A 26888-nucleotide genomic window follows, 5' to 3' on the forward strand; every position below is an offset into this window, starting at 1 on the left:
TTTGACAGAAATAAATATTTTATTGCCTAGTTTTGAGACTACATAAGGAATTTTAAGGCAGCATAGTAACTTCAAAATAGAACTCAGAAAATCCAAATGAATTTAGTTATTAACTTGACCTGATAAAACTGTCCCTTGTGGCAAGAAGTGACATTCCAGATAGTCAAATACTAACTAGACAACACATACTAAATGGCTCCTATATAGAGTGCCTTTGGAAAGTATTCAGACCACTTGACTTTTTCCACATTTTGTTACATTACAGCCTTATTCTAAAATGTATTAAATAGTTTCCCCCCCTCATCAATCTACACACAATACCCCAAAATGACAAAGTAAAAACAGTTTTTAATAAATTGTAGCTAATTTATAAAATATAAAAAACTGAAATATGCCATTTACATAAGGTCTCAGATCCTTTAGTCAGTACTTTGATGAAGCACCTTTGGCAGCGATTACAGCCTCGAGTCGTCTTGGGTATGCCACTTCAAGCTTGGCACAACTGTATTTGGGGGGTTTCTCCCTTTCTTCTCTGCAGATCCATTCAAGCTCGGTCAGGTTGGATGGAGAGTGTTGCATCACAGCTATTTTCAGGTCTCTCCAGAGATGTTTGATAGGGTTCAAGTCCGGGCTCTGGCTGGGCCACTCAAGGACATTCAGAGACTTGTCCCGAAACCTCTCCTTAATTGTCTTGGCTGTGTGCTGTCATGACGTTGCCCTCTTTGGACACTGCGAGCACCATCCCCCTACCTCGGCACCATCTCTCTCTGTCTCCTATAACCAGGTTTCTGTGGTCAGAGAGGTCGTAAATTCCTAGGGAAGATCCTGCCTCATGGCCAGACAGTATATAGAGAGAGTGAGTTCATAGAGAGAACAAAGGAATTTCTTCCACCTCACAGAACTGGAGAACCGAACGACATTTATGTTCTGGAGAAGGTATAAAAGATCAGTGAAGAATACAGCTACGAACTGGTCCGTTTGGTACAATTTTGTGAAACTCATGGGAGACAATATGGCAACATTACCATAACGCTGTTTATACAATAGCCTCAGATATGAGGCTTACATCTAATTGTTGTGTAAGATGAATGAGTGAGTATGATACTGTTTGTGAAATTGTGTAATGTGATTTTGGACTGTTTAATGAAGGAAACTCCAATTCCCTTTAGAGTTTAACTAAATTAGAGGACCGCCCATGAGCTCAGTTATGGTCTGGCGTCCTGGGACAGGCCCTTTTCTGCTCTTCCAAATAAAACTCCCACCTGGGTTTTCTATCACCAGACCGAGCTTACCTCAATTACGAGATGGCTAAAGGTTTCAGACCAGCTTACCTCGATAACGAGAGGGCCAAGGTTTGAGAGGAGACCGAGCTTACCTCAATTATGAGAGGGCTAAGGGTTGAGACGATTGCTGAATCTTTTAACCATCCCACGTGGTTAAACTCTTAGACTATCGATACCGCCAGAATAAGAACAAGTCTTTGATATTAATTACAAGTCTGCAGCTAGGAATTCGGTATCATTGAATGCGAAGACCGACAACCGCCGAAACATCTATTCTATAACAACATGAATGAATGTCACTCTGAACTATCCATTCTAACCACGACAGAGAGAGAGGGTGGACAGACTCTCCAACAGAAATGAACTTCTCAACAGAGATCCCGACGACATACTGAGCGTAAATATATATATTGATTGCAGTTGTTCCCAAATGAGTGAGCGTTCATGTGCAAAGGATTAGCATTTCAATTGTTATAATTATCACTCTGTCTAACAAGCCGCCATGCCGGTTTAGCCCACAAGGGCACATCCGCTATCATTTCCTTGTAACCATATCTACTGTTTGTTATGCATTTCTGTGAATTACTTAGTTAGTAAATAAATGATTTTAAGCCAATTGATGTATGGACGACTCATAGTGAAGACTGGGTTCGTGCCGATAACCAACAATTTACGACGTTTGGAATGAGACTAACGTGAGGTAAATAATAATTAATTAATTCGAAGACTAATTGAGCAGATATTAAAATATCTGAACGTTATATTAGGAAAATTATAACTTTGTAATCTGAATATTTTCCTAGGTGCCCCAACTTCCTAGTTAACTACAGTTACATGATTAATCAGTTTAATCGCGTAATAATAAATACAGAGAGTTATTTGATAAATAAGTCTTCAGTTTTAATGATGCCAAAGACACAACAGTGCTTAGGGTCATTGTCCTGTTGTAAGTTGACCCTTCACCTCAGTCTGAGGTACCGAGCGCTCTGGAGCAGGTTTTCATCAAGGATCTCTCTGTACTTTGCTCCGTTCATCTTTGCCTCGATCCTGACTAGTCTCCCAGTCCCTGCCACTGAAAATCATCCCCACAGCATGCTGCCACCACCATGCTTCACCATAGGGATGGTGCCAGGTCTACTCCAGATGTCACGCTTGGCATTCAGGCCAAAGAGTTCAATCTTGGTTCCATCAGATGAGAGAATCTTGTTTCTCATGGTCTGAGAGTCTTTTTGCCAAACTCCAAGCGAGCTGTCATGTGCCTTTTCCTGATGAGTGGCTTCCGTCTGGCCACTCTACCATAAAGGCCTGATTGGTGGAGTGCTGCAGAGATGGCTGTCCTTCTGGAAGGTTCTCCCATCTCCACAGAGGAACTCTAGAGCTCTGAGTGACTATCGGGTTCTTGGTCACCTCCCTTTGGCCGGGCGGCAAGCTCTAGGAAGAGTCTTGGTGGTTCCAAACTTCTTCAATTTAAGAATGATGGAGGCCAGTGTGTTCTTGGGGACCTTCAATGCTTTAGAAATGTTTTGGTACCGTTCCCCAGATCTCTGCCTCGACACAATCCTGTCTCGGAGCTCTACAGACAATTCCTTCAACCTCATGGCTTGGTTTTTGCACTGGCATGCACTGTCCACTGTGGACATATAGACAGGTGTGTGCCTTTCCAAATCATGTCCAATCAATTGAATTTACCACAGGTGAACTCCAACGAAGTGGTAGAAACATCTCAAGGATGGTCAATGGAAACAGGATGTACTTGAGCTCAATTTGAGTATCATAGAAAAAGGTCTGAATACTTTTGTAAATAAGGTATCTGTTTTTATTTTTTATTTTACTTTGCAAAATCTAAAAAATTGGTTTTCCCTTTGTCATTATGGGGTATTTTGTGTAGATTGCTGAGAAAAAAATTATATTTAATACATTTTAGAAAAAGGCTGTAACCTAAAAAAATGTGGAAAAAGTCAAGGGGTCTGAATACTTTCCAAAGGCACTGTATTATTGATCTAAAAGCGCAGATTGACGCTTTCATTAAATCAGTTTGATTGAATATAATATGGTTTTATGATTTTGTGGTAGAAATACACATTGTTACCAGTTGTAAATAAGTTGTTAAAATGAAAACGAGGAGCAGACAACAGTCAAGCATGAAAACCATTTCACAAATCAATTGAAAGAAAAAGCTTATCAACATTTTCCACATTTTCACATAGAAAGTGTTACAGAAAAATTATGTAATTATGAACTATTTGTTCCATCTGTTCTGAGACATCATTAAACTTGTTTGTGGATCCGCAGGGTATGTGGGTACCACACATTGAGACACTGGACTCTCCCCTATGTGAGTTCTTTGATGTGACTTCATTTTGGAGCGCTGGGTGAAGCATTTCCCACACTGTGTGCACTCGTAGGGCTTCTCCCCGGTGTGGACCAGAGCATGTCTGATCAAGTTGCACTGCTGGGTGAAACTCCTGCCACACTGTTCGCATGTGTACGGTTTCTCTCCGGTGTGACTCCGGAGGTGTACTTTGAGCTCGCTGAAACGCTGGAAGCTCTTCCCACAGAAGGTGCAGCTGAAACGCCTCTCGGTGGTTCCGCCTGACCTCCACTGAGTCCTCATTCTCTTCACCATGTTAAAACTACTGTGACTCAGGCTGTATCCAGAGAAGGTGGAGGTGGTGGCCATGTTTGACCCTGTCATGCACTCACTCAATCTCACTGTTGCTTCTGAAGCCCTGTATTGATGCTGCCTTGACTGTAGAGCTAAACTATTTCCTTCATTATTTGAGTTCAGCCTTTCACTGCTCTGTCCCTCTGGCATCTGTTGTCTAGTCTCATCAGCCAATGTCCTGACATGTCCTTTAATGTGTTTTGCTGCACTGAACATGTTAGCATGTGGTTTCCATAAAGAAGAGTGGAGCGATGGCCCCACTTCATCTGTCATAGTAGGAACAGATGACAGCCCACTATGAGATGGGAAAATTGAGATATTCTGAGAGTACTCTTCTGTGGAATGAAAGGAGAAATCTGGGTGACCATCAGGGTCAGTGTCTCTGCCTGGACCCACAGAGGTCCACAGCTGCCCATCAGTCTCATCCATGACAAACTGGTCAGGTCCTGCCAAGGACGTGGTTTGATCCAGCTCCTCCTCTTTCACCATCACTAGATCTAGTGAGTCCTCATCTGGCCGGTGCTGCTCTGTGCTGAATACCTCCGTAGATGCAAGCTGGGGTGTTGCTGGTTCCTCTGGACGATCAGAATTGGGGTAATGTTCCACTGAGTCTTTGTGAGATATATTGGGTTGTGTGATGAAGTCCTCATCACAGTGCCGTTGCTCAAAGGATGGTGGTTTCCCAGGCTTGGAACCAGACTCTAAAGATTTGGCGATAAACATAAAATAAAGATTACAAAAGACCCTTAACAGCAAAACATGACAGCTTTAGAACTGACTGTGTGTCCGTGCGCTACACATGCCAGAACATAAAACACCCAACACCAATGCAGCAATTTGGAACGTGCATACCACCACACCCACACACAGTCTTCCATAGACAGACTGAGCCGTACCCCTTATGGTTGCACCCACCCTCTCCAGTGATCCTGAGCTCTTCCTGAGGGTCAGTCTTCCACACGTCCTCTGCTGTCTCCTCATCTTTGATCAGTATGGGTTCAGTCTCCACTCTCTGCTCCACATCTGAAGGCTGTAACAGGGATTGAGGTTATTGCTCTGGACACACACTATTCTGCCCTTGAGTTGCGTTCCCATGCAAAACTAGACACATAGTTAACAACTAAGTCTTCAATAAAACTCCCAAGGCGTGACTTTTCTTGAATGAATATATTGAAAACGTTTATGTTGTAAAACTGCAAAATACAGAAAAGAATATACTTTAGTATTCAATTCAGACCGACATACTGTAGCTGTACATTATACATTTGAAGTTGCATGAATACAAAGCACTTGCTAAGGTACCATGCATCTGGCATGATGCCAAACCACATAGCTAATTGTTACTCATATGGTAATTGACTAACTCCTTTCATTACTCTAATAATGTACAACCATCTATGTAGAATAACAAAGCATATTACACTAGAATCGGTAACAAAACTACAGTATTGTATATTTTACAATTCGTTTGCATGACGCACAAGCAAAGTAATACAGCTAACGGCATACATGAAAGGCATTGCAATTTGTGTGAGTAAATGCAACCAACCAACATTGATATGTAAACAACTCTATCAATAACAAGATTATCATCACTAGCTAAATGCTTGAATCGAACTTACAAACAAATATTTTCCAAGGCTGAAGCGTGACAAGAAATAACTACACTGAAAGACCTGCACCGTTGCGTTGTTTTTAGCTGCTTCTATGCGTGCAGAACGAATTCTCTACTTCCTGTTTGCGTACAGTCTAAGTACCAGAACGCTCCACTAGGGGCAAATAACACCATGGAACACAATGAAAATCCATCTTAACCATTTGTAATAAAATAATCTGTTACCTTCTAACAGGATGGCAGCACACACACCATATCTAACCATTTTCATACTCATGAATCACACAAAAGCGATTAAATCTCCTGATAATCCAATATCAGAATTGATCTTAGTTGTAAAATGTGATGTATCACACCTGGGGTTGAGAGTCCTCTTCAACAGCCAGCTCTTCGTCTCTGCACTGTGAGCTACTCCTCTGCCTGTTCAAAACAATCTTGACTGGATATGAAGATCTCTCTGATGCCATGGGGTAAAAACCTGGAAAATAATTGTATTCAATGAAATATTAGGGATAATCACACCTTTTTTTTTTATTCAGTTGTTCCATGGTGCAATCAAATAGCTCTCAAGAACCCAAGGGGGCATAGCCAGTTTACAGGCAGTCCCCCTTTTGGGTTCTCAGCTGATGCGACGGACCACAGCTGGCTCCATATGAACTACAATTCCGATGCGCTGCTTAATCCCAACACACTGTCTACGCAAATATGCCTCACTTGCCATACGGTTTTGGAAACCTTCAGAACTGAACTTTTATAAGCGAGAAAGAATCTATCAAATACGAAAGATACACTTACTATGCGCAGTTTAGCAAAGTTGCACCCGATTGTTTTCACACACCGCCTCAGCTACAACACATCCTCACCTTGCGCTTGCATATCCATTGGACTATTCCATTCCACATTTCTGTTTTTTCTCAATATACAGCCGGGTCCAACTTTCCTAAACTGCGTACAGTAATTTATCTTTTGTATTTGAAAAATGATTTCTCACTTATATTAAAGTCAAGTTCCAAATGTTTATAAATAAAAACGGTATCGTGTGCGAGGCGTATTTGCTTTTTGAAAGAACATTTGGGGAGAGTCGGGGAACGCCTATGGAGCAAGATAGCTGCCAAAGGTTGAACGTACGTATCGTTAGGATTGTAAGAAAAGTAATGCGTGAAACACGAAACGTAAACGTTAAACTAGAAATGCACAAACGCTATGTTACGACTATGAATTAACATTTACACGTTCAATTCATACGTCAAGTCTCCCTTTACTCGGTTACAGATATTTTTTAGACGTACAAACTTTGTCAGTAATGTGGCATCTGCAAAGGACATGAACCCAACGTAGCTAGTCGAAGTTAGCTAGTCAATCAAGCAACTCTAGCCTAGACGTTAGAGTTGCTTTGCAGCTTCCGGTTTCATTTCCAAAATAAAAGTCTAGAGCTTGTTTTAGAATTGGTATATTTGATTGCTGTTTGATTGGTATATACTACTGGTTATGATTCATTATTCCTGGAATATACTAATGGTTATGATTCATTATTCCTGGAATATACTAATGGTTATGATTCATTATTCCTGGTATATACTACTGGTTATGATTCATTATTCCTGGTATATACTACTGGTTATGATTCATTATTCCTGGTATATACTACTGGTTATGTTTCATTATTCCTGGTATATACTACTGGTTATGATTCATTATTCCTGGTATATACTAATGGTTATGATTCATTATTCCTGGTAGATACAACTGGTTATGATTCATTATTCCTGGTATATACAACTGGTTATGATTCATTATTCCTGGTATATACTACTGGTTATGATTAATTATTCCTGGTAAATACAACTGGTTATGATGTTATTCCTGGTATATACTACCGGTTATGATTCATTATTCCTGGTATATACTACTGGTTATGATTCATTATTCCTGGTATATACTACTGGTTATGATTCATTATTCCTGGTAGATACAACTGGTTATGATTCATTATTCCTGGTATATACAACTGGTTATGATTCATTATTCCTGGTATATACAACTGGTTATGATTCATTATTCCTGGTAAATACAACTGGTTATGATTCATTATTCCTGGTATATACTACCGGTTATGATTCATTATTCCTAGTATATACTACCGGTTATGATTCATTATTCCTGGTATATACTACTGGTTATGATTCATTATTCCTGGTAAATACAACTGGTTATGATGTTATTCCTGGTATATACTACCGGTTATGATTAATTATTCCTGGTATATACTACCGGTTATGATTCATTATTCCTGGTTTATACTACTGGTTATGATTCATTATTCCTGGTAGATACAACTGGTTATGATTCATTATTCCTGGTATATACTACTGGTTATGATTCATTATTCCTGGTAGATACAACTGTTTATGATTCATTATTCCTGGTAGATACAACTGTTTATGATTCATTATTCCTGGTAGATACAACTGTTTATGATTGCAGACAGAACCCAGAGAATGGTATGGTGATGCATGCATGGAGATGTCAACGTCAGCCAGAGGTATACCCATGCTATAGAGCTACACCTAGCAAACTGAAACGTCATGATACAGCTAGTGCTATCTAAACTTGCGCTGGCAAACAAATCCATTACATTAGCTAACTAAATGTGAAGTAAACTCAACTGAGGAGTAAAAGAGAATGGAGACTTTTAACACTTTTTTTTTTATTTTCATACTGTGTTTTGCTTGTTCACGTAGCACTCCTCACAAGCAGTTTGGTGTATGTTTTTTTGTTGGTGAGATGAATCTTCCAAAACTATGAAATTTATTATTGTACATCAGAATTGCAACAGAAGATTTATTTTTATTTTTTATTATTTATTACAAAAAACACAAGGAAGGGCTAACATTAAAGTATTAGAACATGAAGGACAAACAATACAGCATCTAGACACTATCAAACATGTATCAGTCTTTCCGCAACAGAGCCATCCATATGTGTGAGGGTGCGTGTGCATGATAGTGATATAAAATATATGTCATAGTTTCCTTTTTCATGATCACAATCTTGTGAAACCCGAACCCTCCAAGATCCCCCCTACAGTTCCCCAATAGCTGTCCCTCAACCATTCAAGACCCGTCCCACAGTCCCCCCCCCGAAAAAAAATAAAAAATAAAATGAATTCCATTCCACACCCCCAAGAACCTCCCAATTCACCAACAACCAAGATAATGAACTAAAGAGAAAAAAGGAAAAGACAGAAGAAAACAGCAAACAACAATGCAATAAAAATAAAAATAAAAAATAAATTTAAAACAAAGGACATCAAGGACAACTGAAATCATAACAGCAATGCCAACTGTATATGTTTGTGTGCATGTCTGGCACTATTACATGTATGTGTGTGTTCTTGTATGTGTTTATTTGAATGAGAGTGTGTGCATATGCATGTGTACAAACACCTGCACGGCATCAGCCTCAGGCAAACCGGCATTAGTTGTAAAACACTGCCACTTAGTGTCATTCAAATGTACTTTTATTATGTTTTATTTTTTTCCCCCTTTATCTTTTGACCATCATTCTCTCTCACACAGAAACTCCACTCCCACTTGTCTCCAATTCCACATACCAACCCTCAGCTTCCCTCAGCCCATCCCATCTATCTCTGCTGGCCACCCACTTCGTGTTTCGACGCAACACATATCTTTCAACTATGCTATGATGTTTAAAGTAAAATTTCAATCTATCTAATCGAATAGAATCTACAGATTGCGTGTTGAAGATAAATACTTTTACTAAGAGTATTAGTATATTAGTAATTGACTGGCGCGGTCTCTCCAGATCTCCTAACAGTACTATTTCTAGGGTCAATTTTAGATCAATGCTATGCATTTTCAGCCATTCCTGAACTTGAGACCAGAAAAAGGCTACCTGAGCGCAATACCAAAATAAATGGTCTATTGATTCTGTATCCTCACAACAAAATCTGCAGAGCTTTGATGATTTTATGCCCCAAATATTCAACATTTTGTTGGTGGCAAGAATTCTATATAATAGTTTTAGCTGAAAAGCACGAAGTCTTGAATCTTGCGTTGTTTTATATATCAACTCATACACCCTGTACCATGGAATCGGTACATCAAAAACTATTTTGCAATCTGTATGGCACAGTTGTCAACATCCTGGTCCTCAAAAGAAACTGGTATACTTTCCTATTTATGCTATTTTTATTCCTCCGCCAGTTTTGATCCTTTATATTGGGCAGACAGACCAGTTCCCTACCTCATCCCGCTGCCACCCGCCTCCTCCATTTTTGGGGCAATGCTTTAATCAATTGGTTGTACTCTTGGATTGAGCAGACATTCCCGTACAATTCTGATAACTCCATGAAGGACATAACTCTACCATTACAATTTACAATATCATTTAAGAACAAAATCCCCTTTTCAAACATCTTTCCCATAAATACAGGTATTTTATCAACCAGCACATTTGAGTTCAGCCATAATATTTGTTGTAATATTTGTTCTATCTTTTCAGGGGGATGAAATTGAAATTGTTGTCAGCTCTGCAATACTTGTTTGAAAAAGACAGATACTTTGAAAAAAGTATCATTTTCAATTAATTGAAAATGAGACATGGCAATCTGCACAAAGGCAAAAAGGCCATTTTTAAACAATGGATGAGCTTTTCTTATTAATCTACTTGAGAACAATTTAGGGTTCAAATAAAACTTTGAATGAGTGAAGCTTTTAGAGAGAGGTTTAGTGCTTTTATATTTAATAAACTCAACCCACCCAATTCATATTCATTATATAGATAGGTTCGTTATATTATATATATTGTCTGGTTTAGCGTCCCAGATAAAGCTAAATGTTTTTTGCTCATATGATTTGAAAAACGAATCATCGAGAGTAGGCAGCTCCATAAGTAAGTGAGTAAACTGAGATATGACTAAGGAGTTAATCAGGCCAATTTTCCATAAATAGACAGATATTTACCTCTCCATGGTTGCAGGATCTTGTCTATTTTTACAAGTTTTCTATTGAAATTCATTGTGGAGAGCTTATTTATATCTTTTGTGATATGAATACCGAGTATGTCTACTTCACCATCAGCCCATTTTATAGGTAAGCTGCAGGGTAATGTAAAAGTTGTATTTTTTTAAGGATCCATTAGGTTTAATCCTGAGAGTACAGAAACGTTATCTAGATCTTTAATGAGACATTGCAGGGATTTTGCTTGCGGACTTAACATAAAACTTGAGTCATCGGCATACATGGACACCTTTGTTTTTACGCCTTGGATTTCTAATCCTCTAATGTTGTTATTAGACCTGATTTTAATAGGTAGCATTTCGATGGCCAAAACGAATAGATATGGTGACAGAGGACACCCTTGTTTAACCCCTCTTGACAATTCAAAACTCGCTGAGAAGGAGCCGTTATTTACTATTTTACACCTGGGGCTGCTATACATTATTTTTACCCATTTTATAAGAGAATTACAGAAATTGAAAAAATTCAGACATTTATAAATCAAATCCAGTCTTACTTTATCAAATGCCTTTTCAAAATCCCCTATAAATACCATTCCTGGCTTCTTATATGTTTCATGATGTTCTATTATTTCTAGTAGTTGTCGTATATTATCTCCAATGTATCGTCCATGTAAAAAACCTGTCTGATCAGGATGAACAATACCTGGTAAAATACTTTTAATTCTGAGTGCTATGCATTTTGCATCACAACATTTGTTCAAGACTAAAATGTTAGTCCATAATCGTATCATGGTGTTTGTAAGTTCACAGATGAAATTTCATGTTTATGTTTCAGGCATGGCTTTTCTTACGATCCTAACAATTTACATATTGATTTTATTACGATCTTAATGATACGTACGTTCAACCTTTTGGCAGGTATCTCGCTACATAAATGCACCTCAGGCGGCAGACAGCTTCGTGAATAGACTACATTATTTAACATTTCCATCTATTGCAGGGATGGGCAACTTTGATGGGGAGGAGGATACAAAAAATCTGAACTCATCATGAGGGGCTGCAGTGGCTGGTGGGTCTGCGTATCCACATCCACACATGCAGTTAGCATCCTCTACATCATTTCGTCAGTAGAGGATGCCTGGTTATACTTTGAAAGTGCTTTCCTCACCATCTTAAATAAGCATGCCCCTTTCATTTAAAAAAAAAACAGGAACAGATATAGCCCTTGGTTCACTCCAGACCTGACTGCCCTTGACCAGCACAAAAACATCCTGTGGCGTACTGCATTAGCATCGAATAGCCCCCGCGATATGCAACTTTTCAGGGAAGTTAGGAACCAATATACACAGGCAGTTAGGAAAGCAAAGGCTAGCTTCTTCAAACTGAAATTTGCATCCTGTAGCACAAACTCCAAAAAGTTCTGGGACACTGTAAAGTCCATTGAGAATAAGAGCACCTCCTCCCAGCTGCCCACTGCACTGAGGCTAGGAAACACTGTCACCACCGATAAATCCACGATAATTGAGAATTTCAATAAGCATTTTTCTACGGCTGGCCATGCTTTCCACCTGGCTACCCCTAACCCGGGCAACAGCCCTGCACCCCCCACAGGAACTTGCCCAAGCCTCCACCATTTCTCCTTCACCCAAATCCAGATAGCTGATGTTCTGAAAGAGCTGCAAAATCTGGACCCCTACAAATCAGCCGGGCTAGACAATCTGGACCCTCTCTTTCTAAAACTATCCGCCGAAATTGCTGCAACGCCTTTTACTAGCCTGTTCAACCTCTCTTTCGTATCGTCCGAGATCCCCAAAGATTGAAAAGCTGCCGCGGTCATCCCCCTCTTCAAAGGGGGAGACACTCTAGACCCAAACTGCTACAGACCTATATCTATCCTATCCTGCCTTTCTAAGGTCTTCGAAAGCCAAGTTAACAAACAGATCACCGACCATTTCGAATCCCATCGTAACTTCTTCGCTATGCAATCTGGTTTCAGAGCTGGTCATGGGTGCACCTCAGCCACACTCAAGGTCCTAAACGATATCATAACCGCCATCGATAAGAGACAATACTGTGCAGCTGTATTCATCAACCTGGCCAAGGCTTTCGACTCTGTCAATCACCACATTCTTATCGGCAGACTCAACAGCCTTGGTTTCTCAAATGACTGCCTCGCCTGGTTCACCAACTACTTCTCAGACAGAGTTCAGTGTGTCAAATCGGAGGGCCTGTTGTCCGGACCGCTGGCTGTCTCTATGGGAGTGCCACAGGGGTCAATTCTCAGGCCGACTCCCTTCTCTGTACAAATCAATTATATCCCTCTTGCTGCTGGTGATTCCCTGATCCACCTCTATGCAGACGACACCATTCTGTATTAGAGCTCGACCGATTAATCGGAATGGCCGATTAATCGGGGCCGGTTTCAAGTTTTCATAACAATCGGAAATCGGTATTTTTGGGCGCCGATTTGTCGATTTAAAAAAATATATATATATTTTTTATTTTTTATTTAATCTTTATTTAACTAGGCAAGTCAGTTAAGAACACATTCTTATTTTCAATGACGGCCTAGGAACATTCTGCCTCGTTCAGGGGCAGAACGACAGATTTTTAACCTTGTCAGCTCGGGGGATCCAATCTTGCAACCTTACAGTTAACTAGTCCAATGCTCTAACACCTGATTACATTGCACTCCACAAGGAGCCTGCCTGTTAGCGAATGCAGTAAGCTAAGGTAAGTTGCTAGCTAGCATTAAACTTATCTTATAAAAAACAATCAATCAATGACTGTCATTGCTCCAATGTGTACTTAACCGTAAACATCAATGCCTTTCTTAAAATCAATACACAAGTATATATTTTTAAACCTCCATATTTAGCTAAAAGAAATCCAGGTTAGATGGCAATATTAACCAGGTGAAATTGTGTCATTTCTCTTGCGTTCATTGCACGCAGAGTCAGGGTATATGCAACAGTTTGGGCCGCCTGGCTTTTTGCGAACTAATTTGCCAGAAATCTACGTAATTATGACAACATTGAAGGTTGTGCAATGTAACAGGAATATTTTGACTCATGGAAGCCACCCGTTAGATAAATACGGAACGGAATAAACGTTTTGTTTTCGAGGTGATAGTTTCCAGATTAGTCAAAGGTATATGGTTTAGAGAGAAATAGTCGACGAGTTATAATTCCTTTAATAACTTGCGGCTAAATTTGAAAGGGGTTCCTTCGTTATTATACCGTTCATGTCTTCCATAGAGAATGTCTTGATCTACTTCAAATAAGGTCTGTGTTTCGTGCAGGCTTAAACCGCCTGGACGTTTTGATACCCGTGTAAATCTCACTAGGATAAGGTAACGTTTGTCAACATATTTTCATAAATCCACTCTACAAAAAAATGTATCTTCGCTTATATTTAGCCAATATTGATCAGAGTTACCTTGTCCTATGGATATCTACACAGTTATAAAATTGGCACGGTGATGTAAGCCTACACAAAACACAGACCTTATTTTAAGTGAATCTAAAAATATCCTATGGAATAAATGAAGGAACCGCTTTTCAGATTTTGCTAGAAGGTGTCATGGGAATTATGACTTGCACTTTGGCTGTCAATTCTTACCATGCCCATTATTAAAATAGGATTTCCTGCATATAGAAATTAAAGTTTTTGTTTTCAACATTCATCACATGTAACTTAAACTCTATTTTTATTCAAACAGTTGAGAGTATTTGTCTCCTAAGCAGACTCTTCAGTATCATTGTCACTTCAGAGCTGTGTGTGTGTATTTATGTATAATATTAAGTTAAAATAAAAGTGTTCATTGTTCATTCAGTATTTTTGCAATTGTCATTATTACAAAAATGTGTGTGTGTGTATGATATATATATATATTTTTTTATAAATCGGCCGATTAATCGGTATCGGCGTTTTTTGTCCTCCAATAATCGGTATCGGTATTGAAAAATCATAAAAAAATCATCCTCGACTTCAGCGATGTCATTTACAAAATAGCCTCCAACACTCTACTCAGCAAATTGGATGCAGTCTATCACAGTGCTATCCGTTTTGTCACCAAAGTCCCATGTACTACCCACCACTGCGACCTGTACGCTCTCGTTGGCTGGCCCTCGCTTCATATTTGTCGCCAAACTCACTGGCTCCAGGTCATCTATAAGTCTTTGCTAGGTAAAGCCCCGCCTTATCTCAGCTCACTGGTCACCATAGCAGCACCCACTCGTAGCACGTGCTCCAGCAGGTATATTTCACTGGTCAACCCCAAAGCCAATTCCTACTTTGGCCGCCTTTCCTTCCAGTTCTCTGCTGCCAATGACTGGAACGAACTGCAAAAATCACTGAAGCTGGAGACTCATATCTCCCTCACTTTAAGCACCAGCTGTCAGAGCAGCTCACAGATCATTGCACCTGTACATAGCCCATCTGTAAATAACCCATCCAACTACCTCAACCCCAAACTGTTATTTATTTTGCTCCTTTGCACCCCAGTATCTCTACTTGTGTAACGGATGTGAAATGGCTAGCTAGTTAGCGGGTGCGCGCTAGTAGCATTTCAATCAGTTACGTCACTTGCTCTGAGACTTAAGTAGTGTTGCCCCTTGCTTTGCAAGGGCCGCGGCCTTTGTGGAGCGATGGGTAACGACCGTGCTTCGTGGGCAACCGTTGTTGATGTGTGCAGAGGGTCCCTGGTTCGCGCCCGTGTCGGGGCGAGGGGACGGTTTAAAACTATACTGTTACACTTGCACACTCATCTTCTGCACATCTATCACTCATGTTTAATTGCTATATTGTAATTATTTTGCCACTATGGCCTATTTATTGCCTTACCTCCCTTATCCTACCTCATTTGCACACACTGTATATAGACTTTTTCTATTGTATTATTGACTGTATATTTGTTTATTCCATGTGTAACTCTGTGTTGTTGTTTGTGTCGCACTGCTTTGCTTTATCTTGGCCAGGTCGCATTTGTAAATAGCCTACCTGGTTAAATTAAAAAAATTACAACTTTTTTTTTTTGCCATAGGGTGGAGATAAATGTTTGCAGTTTTTAATATGATATCTGAGCGAGAGTGACTTACAAAATCAATGCAGATCCCATCGGTAATTCAACCATGATTACGACAAGTTTAGACAGCCCCTTACGAAAAAGGATTGCAGTCAGAGTGCATTATAACTGCAGTATAACTGTAGTTAGAATGCGGTATAACTGCAGTATGCTGCAAATACTGCGACCAAAATAGCACCTTTTCTTTTACTGCAGTAATTTTGCAGTTCAACTGCAGTTATTCTGCAATTACTGCACACAAAATACCACAGTTGACAGCAGTTACTGCACTTTTACTGCAGTTTCAAAACTGCAATCTTCTTTTGTAAGTTGCTAGCTAGACAAATTTACTAGTCTAAAAAAAATGTTAGCTGACATGGGCTGATTGAGTGACTGACATAAGAGAACTGCTGATGCACAACTCAATTTCACCTTGTGTATTCTACTTTGTGTATTCTACTATGTATTCTACTATTCTAACTCTCAACAGTAAATTGAGACCCCGCTAGCTGCCCATCCCTGGTCTATTGAATGGACTAGCAATCAAATTACCATGAATAAGACGTCATCAACTACCTTTTCTCCCGGCTCGTTGTGTTTTCTTCAGCTCGCTCTCCATCACTTGGCACTTCCTTTTCAGTAAATCAATATCTCGCTGGCTTTGGGTAATTTCCAAACGTATAACAGCACAGCTATCATCTACACGTTGGTTTATTTCTGCTACAGCTGCTTTAGCTAAAACGTCCATTAGGGAGACCAACTGCGCCTGGAAATTGCAGCTGGCCATCTTGTTCAGCCAGTATTCTCTGTGATTAAGTAAATAGTCTACAAATCTCGAGCCAATGTGCAATAAACAATCCGTTAATTTCAATTTCTCACACTATGGTAAATGTTATTTGCTCAATTAGGCATTTGTTAAGAGATCGATTGAAGCAATAGACGTTGATCAATTCCAACAATGTTCAAAAGGGAGATACGTGCGCAATCGCACTTCCGTTCAACTTGTGACGTAGGTATTTATTACCGTAAATATGAGACCGCAAAAGCCCTTCAAAATGGGCAGAGTTTAGCACTGGCAAGTGAAATACCAAAGTGTATAGGACAGCCATATCGATCGACTAAAAAAAATGAAACGTTAAAGTCCAGTGGCTCACATGGTTAGAACGGCATAACAGGTTATATGCATTTATAATGCACTATATAAATGTATAATGCACAACACACTGTGATAAAATACAAAAACACTTTATTCAACCATTATTAAAAGTTATGGTTCCTTATGAGTCTAATAATGCCTTTATAAAGGATTGAACACAGGTGTCAGGAAATTGTTAAACATTTAAAATATTGCCATCTCCATTGTCATCCACACAACCTAATGAAACCATTCTGAAAATGTGGTATAGTATTTATTAAAGGGATATAATATGTTTGACACAGCTGGGGATCAAGGACAAAAATCTAGTTTCATGTAAACTTAAAATAATATGCATTATAGCTGATTTACATTGAGGTTCTTCACTTAGGGTTTTTAAGGCACGTACATATATAAGTAGAGGTATTAGATATAAAGAGTATCCATATTAGATAGTGTGTAGAAGATAGCATTGATGGGGCTACCTGAGAGAATATGCATACGATTACAGTAGCACTGACATGTCCGTGTGAGAGTTAGTTAATTATGATTGGATGTATATGGAGCAGTGCGTGTATACAATGACTGTGTGTACACTGGGTGGTTATTCTCTCCAGGAGAGGAAGTAGAGCTGGCCCAGTGCATCGCCACACACCAGTTCACTGGAGCAGTGTGGGTTCACCTCCAAGACCAGAACAGGACCCGCACACACAAACACCTGTACAGAGTTAGAGAGAGATGGAGTGTAAGCATATATAAACAAAAAGTGCATTGGTCTGACTTTTCATCCATTCTTGATGAAATTATTTGAGTGTGTGGAAACTGAAGAGTTAAAATGACATGAACCTGTTTCTTGGTGTTTCTGTCCACAGTTTTGTCATGGGACGCTGAGATCATCGTGCTGTTGTTGAGTCGCAGTACACTGATCCTGTCACTGTGTGCCTAGGGAAAATCAATCTTCAGTTTCATCAGAGGAAAAGGGAGAGATCTTACAGGTTTCTTGCTGCTCCAGGAGTTGATGTTTGGTGGCTGCTTGGAACCACGTTTCCCTTGGAATCTCCACACACCACCAACTCTGGAGACAGGACACAGAATTACATTGCAGTTAATAAATTATTCAAATAACAACTTGTTTACAGATGGTTCACAATATGTATCAAAATGTGTATGATTAAGCTGATGGTCACCCTGACACTCCAAACCATGGCTCTGGCTGTTATCTGTGACTGATAAGAGGACCTCTCCTCCCTGCATCTCGTGGCTACTTTGGCCTTCTCATGAAAGCGGACGTCAATTGAATTGTACGTCGTTCTGACTGCAGGCCTGTCGTAGATCATGAACCTTCTGAGCCTGACCCCACCACCTCTCCATCCCCCTGACCCCTACCATTCCACCCCTAACACACTGTTACTGTTATTCCTCTCAAGTTTCAGAGTGAGTTTGAGGTATAAACAAGAATGAGAAAGAGTAAGAAAAAGAGTTCAACTATTCCTACCTTCACTCTGCACCAGCACAACCAAGCAGCAGCAAGCATTGACGTAAGAAACCACCTAACTTCCCCTGTTGACTTTCTGTCTCTCTTTCTCTTTCCCCAATTATCTCCGCCTCTGGCAAATCAATGAAACAGTAAATCCTTCAAACTACCAATCAATTTCTCTCATCTATTTAGCAATCTACAGCATCTAATGAACCTTGATTCAGATGACCAGTTTTATACAGTACCAGTGGTGTCAGCTTAAATAAGTGTCGTTTCCAGATTTAAAATCTAAAGTTGTATGAACATGTATAGCCTATTACACTGAAACAAATATTTTTTTGTCTAGTTTTGAGAAGACATACAGTAACTTAACATTTTGGGGCAGCAGAATAACTTGGAAATCGAACTCTGAAAATGAAGTGGAATTTAGTTATTAACCTGACCTGATATGAGACTGTCCCTTGTGGCAAGACGTGACATCCCAGATAGTCAAACACTACCTAGACAATACAGACTAAATGGATCCTACGTATTATTCATCTAAAAGCACAGATTGACTCTTTCATTAAATACATTTGATTGAATATTATATGTTTTTTTACGATTTTGTTGTAAAAATACCCAATGTTAGCAGCTGTAAATAAGGATCTGTTAACAGTCAAATATGAAAACCATTCCACAAATCAATGAGGAGAAAAATCTTGTCAAAATGTTCAAATATATCTTTACTACATTTTCACATAGGAATTGCAATTATGTTCTTATTTGTTCCATCTGTTCTGAGACTACATTAAACTTGTGTATGGATCCCCAGGGTATGCAGGTGCCACGTATGGAGACACTGCACTCTCTCCTATGTGAGTTCTTTGATGTGATGTCATATTAGAGCGCCTTCAGTAGGAGGAGCCTAGTATTTCTTGCTTACGGCATTCAATTGACAACGTACGTTCTAAATACTATGTAATAAGATTAGTACACAGTATGCAGTTTAAGTAATTGTTAAAGAAAAACTATGCAATTATGAACTATTTATTCCATCTGTTCTGAGACAACATTAAACTTGTGTGTGGATCCCCTGGGTATGCGGGTACCACGTATTGAGAGACTGGACCCTCCCCTATGTGAGTTCTTTGATGTGACTTCATATTGGAGCGCCGGGTGAAGCATTTCCCACACTGTGTGCACTCGAAGGGCTTCTCCCCGCTGTGGACCAAAGCATGTCTGATCAGGTTGCACTGCTTGGTAAAACTCCTGCCACACTGTTCACAGGTGTACGGTTTCTCTCAGGTGTGACTTCGGAGGTGTACTTAGAGCTGGCAGAGACACTGGAAGCTCTTCCCACAGAAGGTGCAACTGAATCGCCTCTGCGATTGGCTGTAGAGCTAAACTATTTCCTTCATTATTTGAGTTTAGCCTCTCACTGCTCTGTCCCTCTGGCATCTGTTGTCTAGTCTCATCAGCCAATGTTCTGACATGTCTTTTCATGTGTTTTGCTGCACTGAACATGTTAGCATGTAGCATACATCATCTGTCATAGTAGGAATGGATGGCAGCCCACTATGAGATGGGAACATTGAGATATTCTGAGAGTACTCTTCTGTGGAATGAAAGGAGAAATCTGGGTGGCCATCAGGGTCAGTGTCTCTGCCTGGACCCACAGAGGCCCATAGCTGCCCATCATTCTCATCCATGACAAACTGGTGAGGTCCTGCCGGGACTGTGGTCTGATCCAGCTCCTCCTCTTTCTCATCCTTCACCATCACTAGCTCTAGTGGGTCATTGTCCTCGGCTGGTCGGTGCTGAACACCTCTGTAGATGCGAGCCGGGGGGTGCCTGGTTCCTCTGACTGATCTGAAATGGGGTAATATTCGGGGAATATATTGTAAAAATAAAGAAATCCTTGGAATGAGTAGATTTGTCCAAACTTATGACTGGTTTTGGACACACATACTCATTCCAGGGGTTTTCTTTATTTTTACTATTTTCTACATTGTAGAATAAAAGTGAAGACATCAAAACTATGAAGTAACACATATGGAATCATGTAGTAAACAAAAAAGTGTTAAACAAATCAAAATATATTTTATATGTGAGACTCTTCAAAGTAGCCACCCTTTGCCTTGATGACAGCTTGGCACACTCTAGACCTTCTCTCAACCAGCTTCATGAGGTAGTCATCTGGAATGCATTTCAATTAACAGGTGTGCCATGTTAAATGTTTATTTAATGCGTTTGAGGCAATCAGTTGTGTTGTGACAAGGTAGTGGTGGTATACAAAAGATAGATCTTTTTGGGAAAATTCCAAGTCCATATTATGGCAAGAACAGCTTAAATGAGCAAAGAGAAATTAAAGTCCACCATTACTTTAAGACATCAAGGTCAGTCAATGCGGAACATTTCAAGAACTTTTAAAGTTTCTTCAAGTGCAGTTGAAGTGCTATGATGAAACTGGCTCTCAGGAGGACCACCACAGGTAAGGAAGACCCAGATATTTAGGATAACTTCATTAGAGTTACCAGCCTCAGAAATTGCAGCCCAAATAAATGCTTCACAAAGTTCAAGTGACACATCTCAACAACAACTGTTCAGAGGAGACTGCAAGAATCTGGTCTTCATGGTGGAATTGCTGCAAAGAAACCACTACTAAAGGAACCCAATACAAAGAGACATTTACATTTAAGTCATTTAGCAGACGCTCTTATCCAGAGCGACTTACAAATCGGAAAGATCATACATATTCATCCTGGCCCCCCCGTGGGAATTGAACCCTGGTCCCCCCGTGGGAATTGAACCCACAACCCTGGCGTTGCAAGCACCATGCTCTACCAACTGAGCCACACGGGACCATGTGCCACGTATGGAGACTTGCTTGGGCCAAGAAACATGAGCAATGGACATTAGACTGGTGGAAATCTGTCCTTTGGTCTGATGAGTCCAAATTTGAGATTTTTGGTTCCAACCGCTGTGTCTTTGTGAGACGCAGAGTAGGTGAACGGAGGATCTGCACATGTGTTTCTCCCACCGTGAAGCATGGGGGCAGAGGTGTGAAGGTGCTTTGCTTGTGACACTGTCAGTGATTTATTTAGAATTCAAGGCACACTTAACCAGCATGGCTACCACAGCATTCTGCAGCGATACGCCATCCCATCTGGCTTGCGCTTAGTGAGACTATCATTTGTTTTCCAACAGGACAATGACCCAACACACCTCCATGCTGAGTAAAGGTTATTTGACCAAGAAGGAGAGTGATGGAGTGCTGCATCAGATGACCTGGCCTCCACAATCACCTAACCTCAACCCAATTGAGATGGTTTGGGATGAATTGGACCGCAGAGTGAAGGAAAAGCAGCCAACAAGTGCTCAGCATATGTGGGAACTCCTTCAAGACTGTTGGAAAAGCATCCCAGGTGAAGCTGATTGAAGAAATGCCAAGAGTGTGCAAAGCTGTCAACAAGGCAAATGTTGGCTACTTTGAAGAATCTCAAATCTAAAAATATTTTGATTTGTTAAACACTTTTTTGGTTACTACATGATTCCATATGTGTTATTTCATAGTTTTGATGTCTTCACTATTGTTCTACAATGTAGAAAACAGTAAAAATTAAGAAATACCCTGGAATGAGTAGGTGTGTCTAAACTTTTGACTGGTACTTTATATGCAGGTTAAGTCGGAAGTTTACATACACTTAGGTTGGAGTCATTAAAACTCGTTTTTCAACAACTCCACAAATGTCTTGTTAATAAACTATAGTTTTGGCAAGTCGGTTAGGACATATACTTTGTGCATGACACAAGTAATTTTTCCAACAAATGTTAACAGACAATTATTTAACTTATAATTCACTGCATCACAATTCCAGTGGATCAGAAGTTTACATACACTAAGTTGACTGTGCCTTTAATAAACAGCTTGGAAAATTCCAGAAAATGATGTCATGGCTTTAGAAGCTTCTGATAGGCTAATTGACATCATTTGAGTCAATTGGAGGAGTACCTGATGTCAACCTCTTTGCTTGACATCATGGGAAAATCAAAAGAAATCAGCCAAGACCTCAGAAAAAAAATTGTAGACCTCCACGAGTCTAGTTCATCCTTGGGAGCAATTTCCAAATGCCTGAAGGTACCACGTTCATCTGTACAAACAATAGTACGTAAGTATAAACACCATGGGACCATGCAGCCGTCATACCGCTCAGGAAGGAGACGTGTTGTGTCTCCTAGAGATGAACATACTTTGGTGCAAAAAAGTGCAAATCAATCCCAGAACAATAACAAAGGACCTTGTGAAGATGCTGGAGGAAACAGGTACAAAAGTATCTATATCCACAGTAAAACGAGTCCTATATCGACATTACCTGAAAGGCCGCTCAGCAAGGAAGAAGCCACTGCTCCAAAACCGCCATAAAAAAGCCAGACTACGGTTTGCAACTGCACATGGGGACAAAGATTGTACTTTTTGGAGAAATATCCTCTGGTCTGATGAAACAAAAATGAAACTGTTTGGCCATAATGACCATCGTTAGGTTTGGAGGAAAAATGCTTGCAAGCCAAAGAACACCATCCCAACTGTGAAGCACGGGGGTGACAGCATCATGTTGTGAGGGTGCTTTTGTAACGGATGTGAAATGGCTAGCTAGTTAGCGGGTACGCGCTAGTAGCATTTCAATCAGTTACGTCACTTGCTCTGAGACTTTAAGTAGGGTTGCCCCTTGCTCTGCAAGGGCCGCGGCCTTTGTGGAGCGATGGGTAACGATGCTTCGTGGGCAACCGTTGTTGATGTGTGCAGAGGTTCCCTGGTTCGCGCCCGTGTCGGGGCGAGGGGAAGACGTAAAGTTATCTGTTAAATTGATGCTGTTGACCCGGATCACTGGTTGCTGCGGAAAAGGAGGAGGTCGAAAGGGGGGTGAGTGTAACGGATGTGAAATGGCTAGCTAGTTAGCGGGTACGCGCTAGTAGCATTTCAATCAGTTACGTCACTTGCTCTGAGACTTTAAGTAGGGTTGCCCCTTGCTCTGCAAGGGCCGCGGCCTTTGTGGAGCGATGCTTTGTGGGCAACCGTTGTTGATGTGTGCAGAGGGTCCCTGGTTCGCGCCCGTGTCGGGGCGAGGGGACGCCGTAAAGTTATACTGTTACACTTTGCTGCAGGAGGGACTGGTGCACTTCACAAAATAGATGGCATCATGTGGTAGGAAAATGATGTGGATATATTGAAGCAACATCTCAAGACATCAGTCAGGAAGTTAAAGCTTGGTCGCAAATGGGTCTTCCAAATGGACAATGAGCCCAAGCATACTTCCAAAGTTGTGGCAAAATGGCTTAAGGACAGCAAAGTCAAAGTATTGGAGTGGCCATCACAAAGCCCTGACCTCAATCCCATAGAAAATGTGTGGGCAGAACTGGAAAAGCATGTGCGAGCAAGGAGGCCTACAAACCTGACTCAGTTACACCAGCTCAGTCAGGAGGAATGGGCCAAAATTTACCCAACTTATTGTGGGAAGCTTGTGGAAGGCTACCCGAAATGTTTGACCCAAGTTAAACAATTTAAAGGCAATGCTATGAAATACTAATTTAGTGTATGTACACTTCTGACCCACTGGGAATGTGACAAAATAAATTACATCTGAAATTAAATAATTCTCTCTACTATTATTCTGACATTTCACATTCTTAAAATAAAGTGGTGATCCTAACTGACCTATATCAGGGAATTTTTACTAGGATTAAATGTCAGCAATTGTGAAAAACTGAGTTTAAATGTATTTGTCTATGGTGTATGTAAACGTCCGACTTCAACTGTATATATATACATTATATGTATAGGTATTTATATTTTGGTCTCTGACTTTGCTCATTCTGATAAATCTTAATTTCTTTCTTTATGAAATTTAAAAAAAAATTAATATCAAGATTACTTGTGTATTATTTTTTAATTGTATTTTTGTTGGTAGGTATTAATGCAATGTTGGTACTAGAAAAATTAAGCATTTTCCTGCACTCATGATAATGTCTGCAAATCTGTGTACGCCACCAATACATTTTGATTTGAAAGAGCAGTATCCCTTATGGACGCACTCACCCTCTCCAGTGATTCTGAGCTCTTCCTGAGGGTCAGTCTTCCACACGTCCTCTGCTGTCTCCTCATCTTTGATCAGAGAAGCTTCAGTCTCTACTCTCTGCTCCACATCTGTAGACTATAACAGGGGACTGAAGTTATTATTCTGGACACAGACCATTTAAAAAATATCTAGATTTTTTATTTACCTTTATTTCGCCAGGAAAAGCCCATTGAGACAAAAGACAGTCTCTTTTGCAAGCGAGACCTGGCCAAGAAAGTAGCAGCAATCAATAAAACATTTAAAACATTCAACATTCAAAGCACCACAATACAACATCAGCCTCCAGGAAACATTTACACTCCTCCTGAACAGAGTTTGGTACCAGAGTTTTAAACTCACTGAGGGCACTAGTTTAGTACATCTAGTTGAAGCATAATTTGTAGAAAATGTCATGCTTCTGGTGCACAATAGGAGAAGGCAGTCTTTCTTAACTCAGTAACTGCAGGCTACAGAGGTAATATCTGGTAAGGAGAGCAGGCTAGGTAAATAGGGAGTTTACCCAGAACAGAATGGCTTTGTATATGAACATATATCTGATGCTTTCATACTCATGAATCACACAAAAGCGGTAAATTCTACTGATATTCCAATAACAGAATTGATCCAAGAGCTCAGGTCTCTGTAAATGCAAGTAAAACTAAATGCATGCTCTTCAACCGATCGCTGCCTACACCTGCCCGCCCATCCAGCATCACTACTCTGGACGGTTCTGACTTAGAATATGTGGACAACTACAAATACCTAGGTGTCTGGTTAGACTGTAAACTCTCCTTCCAGACTCACATTGAGCATTTCCAATCCAAAATTATATCTAGAATGGGCTTCCTATTTTGCAACAAATCATCCTTCACTCATGCTGCCAAACAAACCCTCGTAAAACTGACCATCCTACCAAAACTCGACTTTGGCGATGTCATTTACAAAATAGCCTCCAACAGTCTACTCAACGAATTGGATGCAGTCTATCACAGTGCCATCCGTTTTGTCACCAAAGCCCCATATACTACCCACCACTGCAACCTGTACGCTCTCGTTGGTTGGCCTTCACTTCATACTCGTCGCCAAACCCGCCAAAAGCTCCAGGTCATCTACAAGTCTCTGCTAGGTAAAGCCCCGCCTTATCTCAGCTCACTGGTCACCATAGCAGCACTCACTCGTAGCACGCGCTCCAGCAGGTATATCTCACTGGTCACCCCCAAACCAATTCTTCCTTTGGCCGCCTTTCCTTCCAGTTCTCTGCTGCCAATGACTGGAACGAACTGCAAAAATCACTGAAGCTGGAGACTCATATCTTCCTCACTAGCTTTAAGCACCAGCTGTCAGAGCAGCTCACAGATCACTGCACCTGTACATAGCCCATCTGTAAATAGCCCATCCAACTACCTCATCCCCATACTGTATTTATTTATTTTGCTCCTTTGCACCCCAGTATCTCTACTTGCACATTCATCTTCTGCACATCTACCATTCCAGTGTTTAATTGCAATAATTGTAATTACTTCGCCACCCTGGCCTATTTATTGCTTTACCTCCCTTATCCTACCTCATTTGCACACACTGTATATAGACTTTTTCTACTGAATTATTGACTGTATTTTTGTTTATTCCATGTGTAACTCTGTGTTGTTGTATGTGTCAAACTGCTTTGCTTTATCCTGGCCAGGTCGCAGTTGTAAATGAAAACTTGTTCTCAACTAGCCTACCTGGTTAAATAAAGGTTAAATATTTTTTTGTTGTAAAAGGTGATGTATCACACATGGGGTTGAGAGACCTCTTCAACAGACATCTCGCTGTCTGCACTGTGAGCTACTCCTCTGCTTGTTCAAAACAATCTTTACTGGATATGAAGGTCTCTCTGATGCCACGGGGTAAAAACCTGGAAAATAATTATATTCAGTCAAATATTAGGGCTATTCACACATTTGGGTTTTGCATATGCAATCAATATTATAATGAATAATAACACATCAACTACCTTTTCGTCTGTGCGTTTTCTTCAGCTCGCTCTCCATCATTTGACACTTCCTTTTCAGTACATCAATATCTCGCTGGCTTTGGGACATTTCCAAACGTATAACAGCACAGCTATCATCTACACGATTGTTTATTTCTGTTACAGCTGCTTTAGCTAACACGTCCATAATGGATAATAGCTGCACCTGAAAATTGCAGCCCACCATCTTGTCCAGCCCAAAATATAGATTTTAGTTCTTTATTTGAAGTAAAAAGTCTACCATTTCCAAACTAATGAGCAATAAACAGTTTGTAGATGTTGCTAAATGACAACAATGTAGTGAAGTGGGAGATAAATGAGCAATTGCAAACACACTTCCGTTCAACTCATGATGCAAGTATTTATTACCGTAAATATGAGACTGCAACAGCAGTTGAAAATTCTTAGAATTAGCACTGGAAAGTCAAATACTGTACCAGATTATATTCTAGTCTGAATTTACAGTGTAGGGTAGCCATATCTATTGACTAAAAAATAAGACGCTTTACTATCTGAATAAATTCTTCAAATTGTAAAAAGTATTGTGTTTTTAGC

General features: G+C 40.2%; 1 protein-coding gene and 1 pseudogene across 4 annotated transcripts; both read right to left on the reverse strand.

Annotated features, from left to right (window-relative positions):
* Window positions 1–16606, reverse strand: LOC129813811 (histone-lysine N-methyltransferase PRDM9-like). Of its 4 annotated transcripts, none has more exons than XM_055866358.1 (4): window positions 16189–16606; window positions 5920–6041; window positions 4864–4978; window positions 1–4649 (listed from the first exon to the last, which is right to left on the reverse strand). In XM_055866358.1, exons 1-4 carry the CDS (start codon window positions 16397–16399, stop codon window positions 3523–3525), a joined length of 1575 nt encoding a protein of 524 aa, XP_055722333.1. In that variant the 5' UTR covers window positions 16400–16606; the 3' UTR covers window positions 1–3522. The 4 variants fall into 4 exon arrangements, with proteins under 4 accessions (XP_055722333.1, XP_055722335.1, XP_055722334.1 ...); XM_055866360.1 differs by having other exon boundaries at window positions 16165–16248; XM_055866359.1 differs by lacking the exon at window positions 16189–16606 and adding an exon at window positions 6853–6935.
* Window positions 16607–18245: 1639 nt separating this feature from the next.
* On the reverse strand, window positions 18246–26520 carry LOC129814535 (zinc finger protein Gfi-1b-like; annotated as a pseudogene).
* Between the last annotated feature and the right edge of the window lie 368 nt (window positions 26521–26888).

This window comes from Salvelinus fontinalis, chromosome 17 (assembly GCF_029448725.1).
Source record: "Salvelinus fontinalis isolate EN_2023a chromosome 17, ASM2944872v1, whole genome shotgun sequence".
NCBI lineage: Eukaryota > Metazoa > Chordata > Actinopteri > Salmoniformes > Salmonidae > Salvelinus > Salvelinus fontinalis.

Bases quoted from the DNA above. Each gene is read 5' to 3' on its own strand.
- LOC129813811 (XM_055866358.1), bottom strand. From the start codon at position 16,399: ATGGCCAGCTGCAATTTCCAGGCGCAGTTGGTCTCCCTAATGGACGTT. The intron at 4,979-5,919 runs GTGTGATACATC...TCCCTGTTACAG, and splicing joins AAGAGGACTCTCAACCCCAG to CCTTCAGATGTGGAGCAGAG. The intron at 4,650-4,863 runs GTGGGTGCAACC...CCAAATCTTTAG, and splicing joins GCTCAGGATCACTGGAGAGG to AGTCTGGTTCCAAGCCTGGG.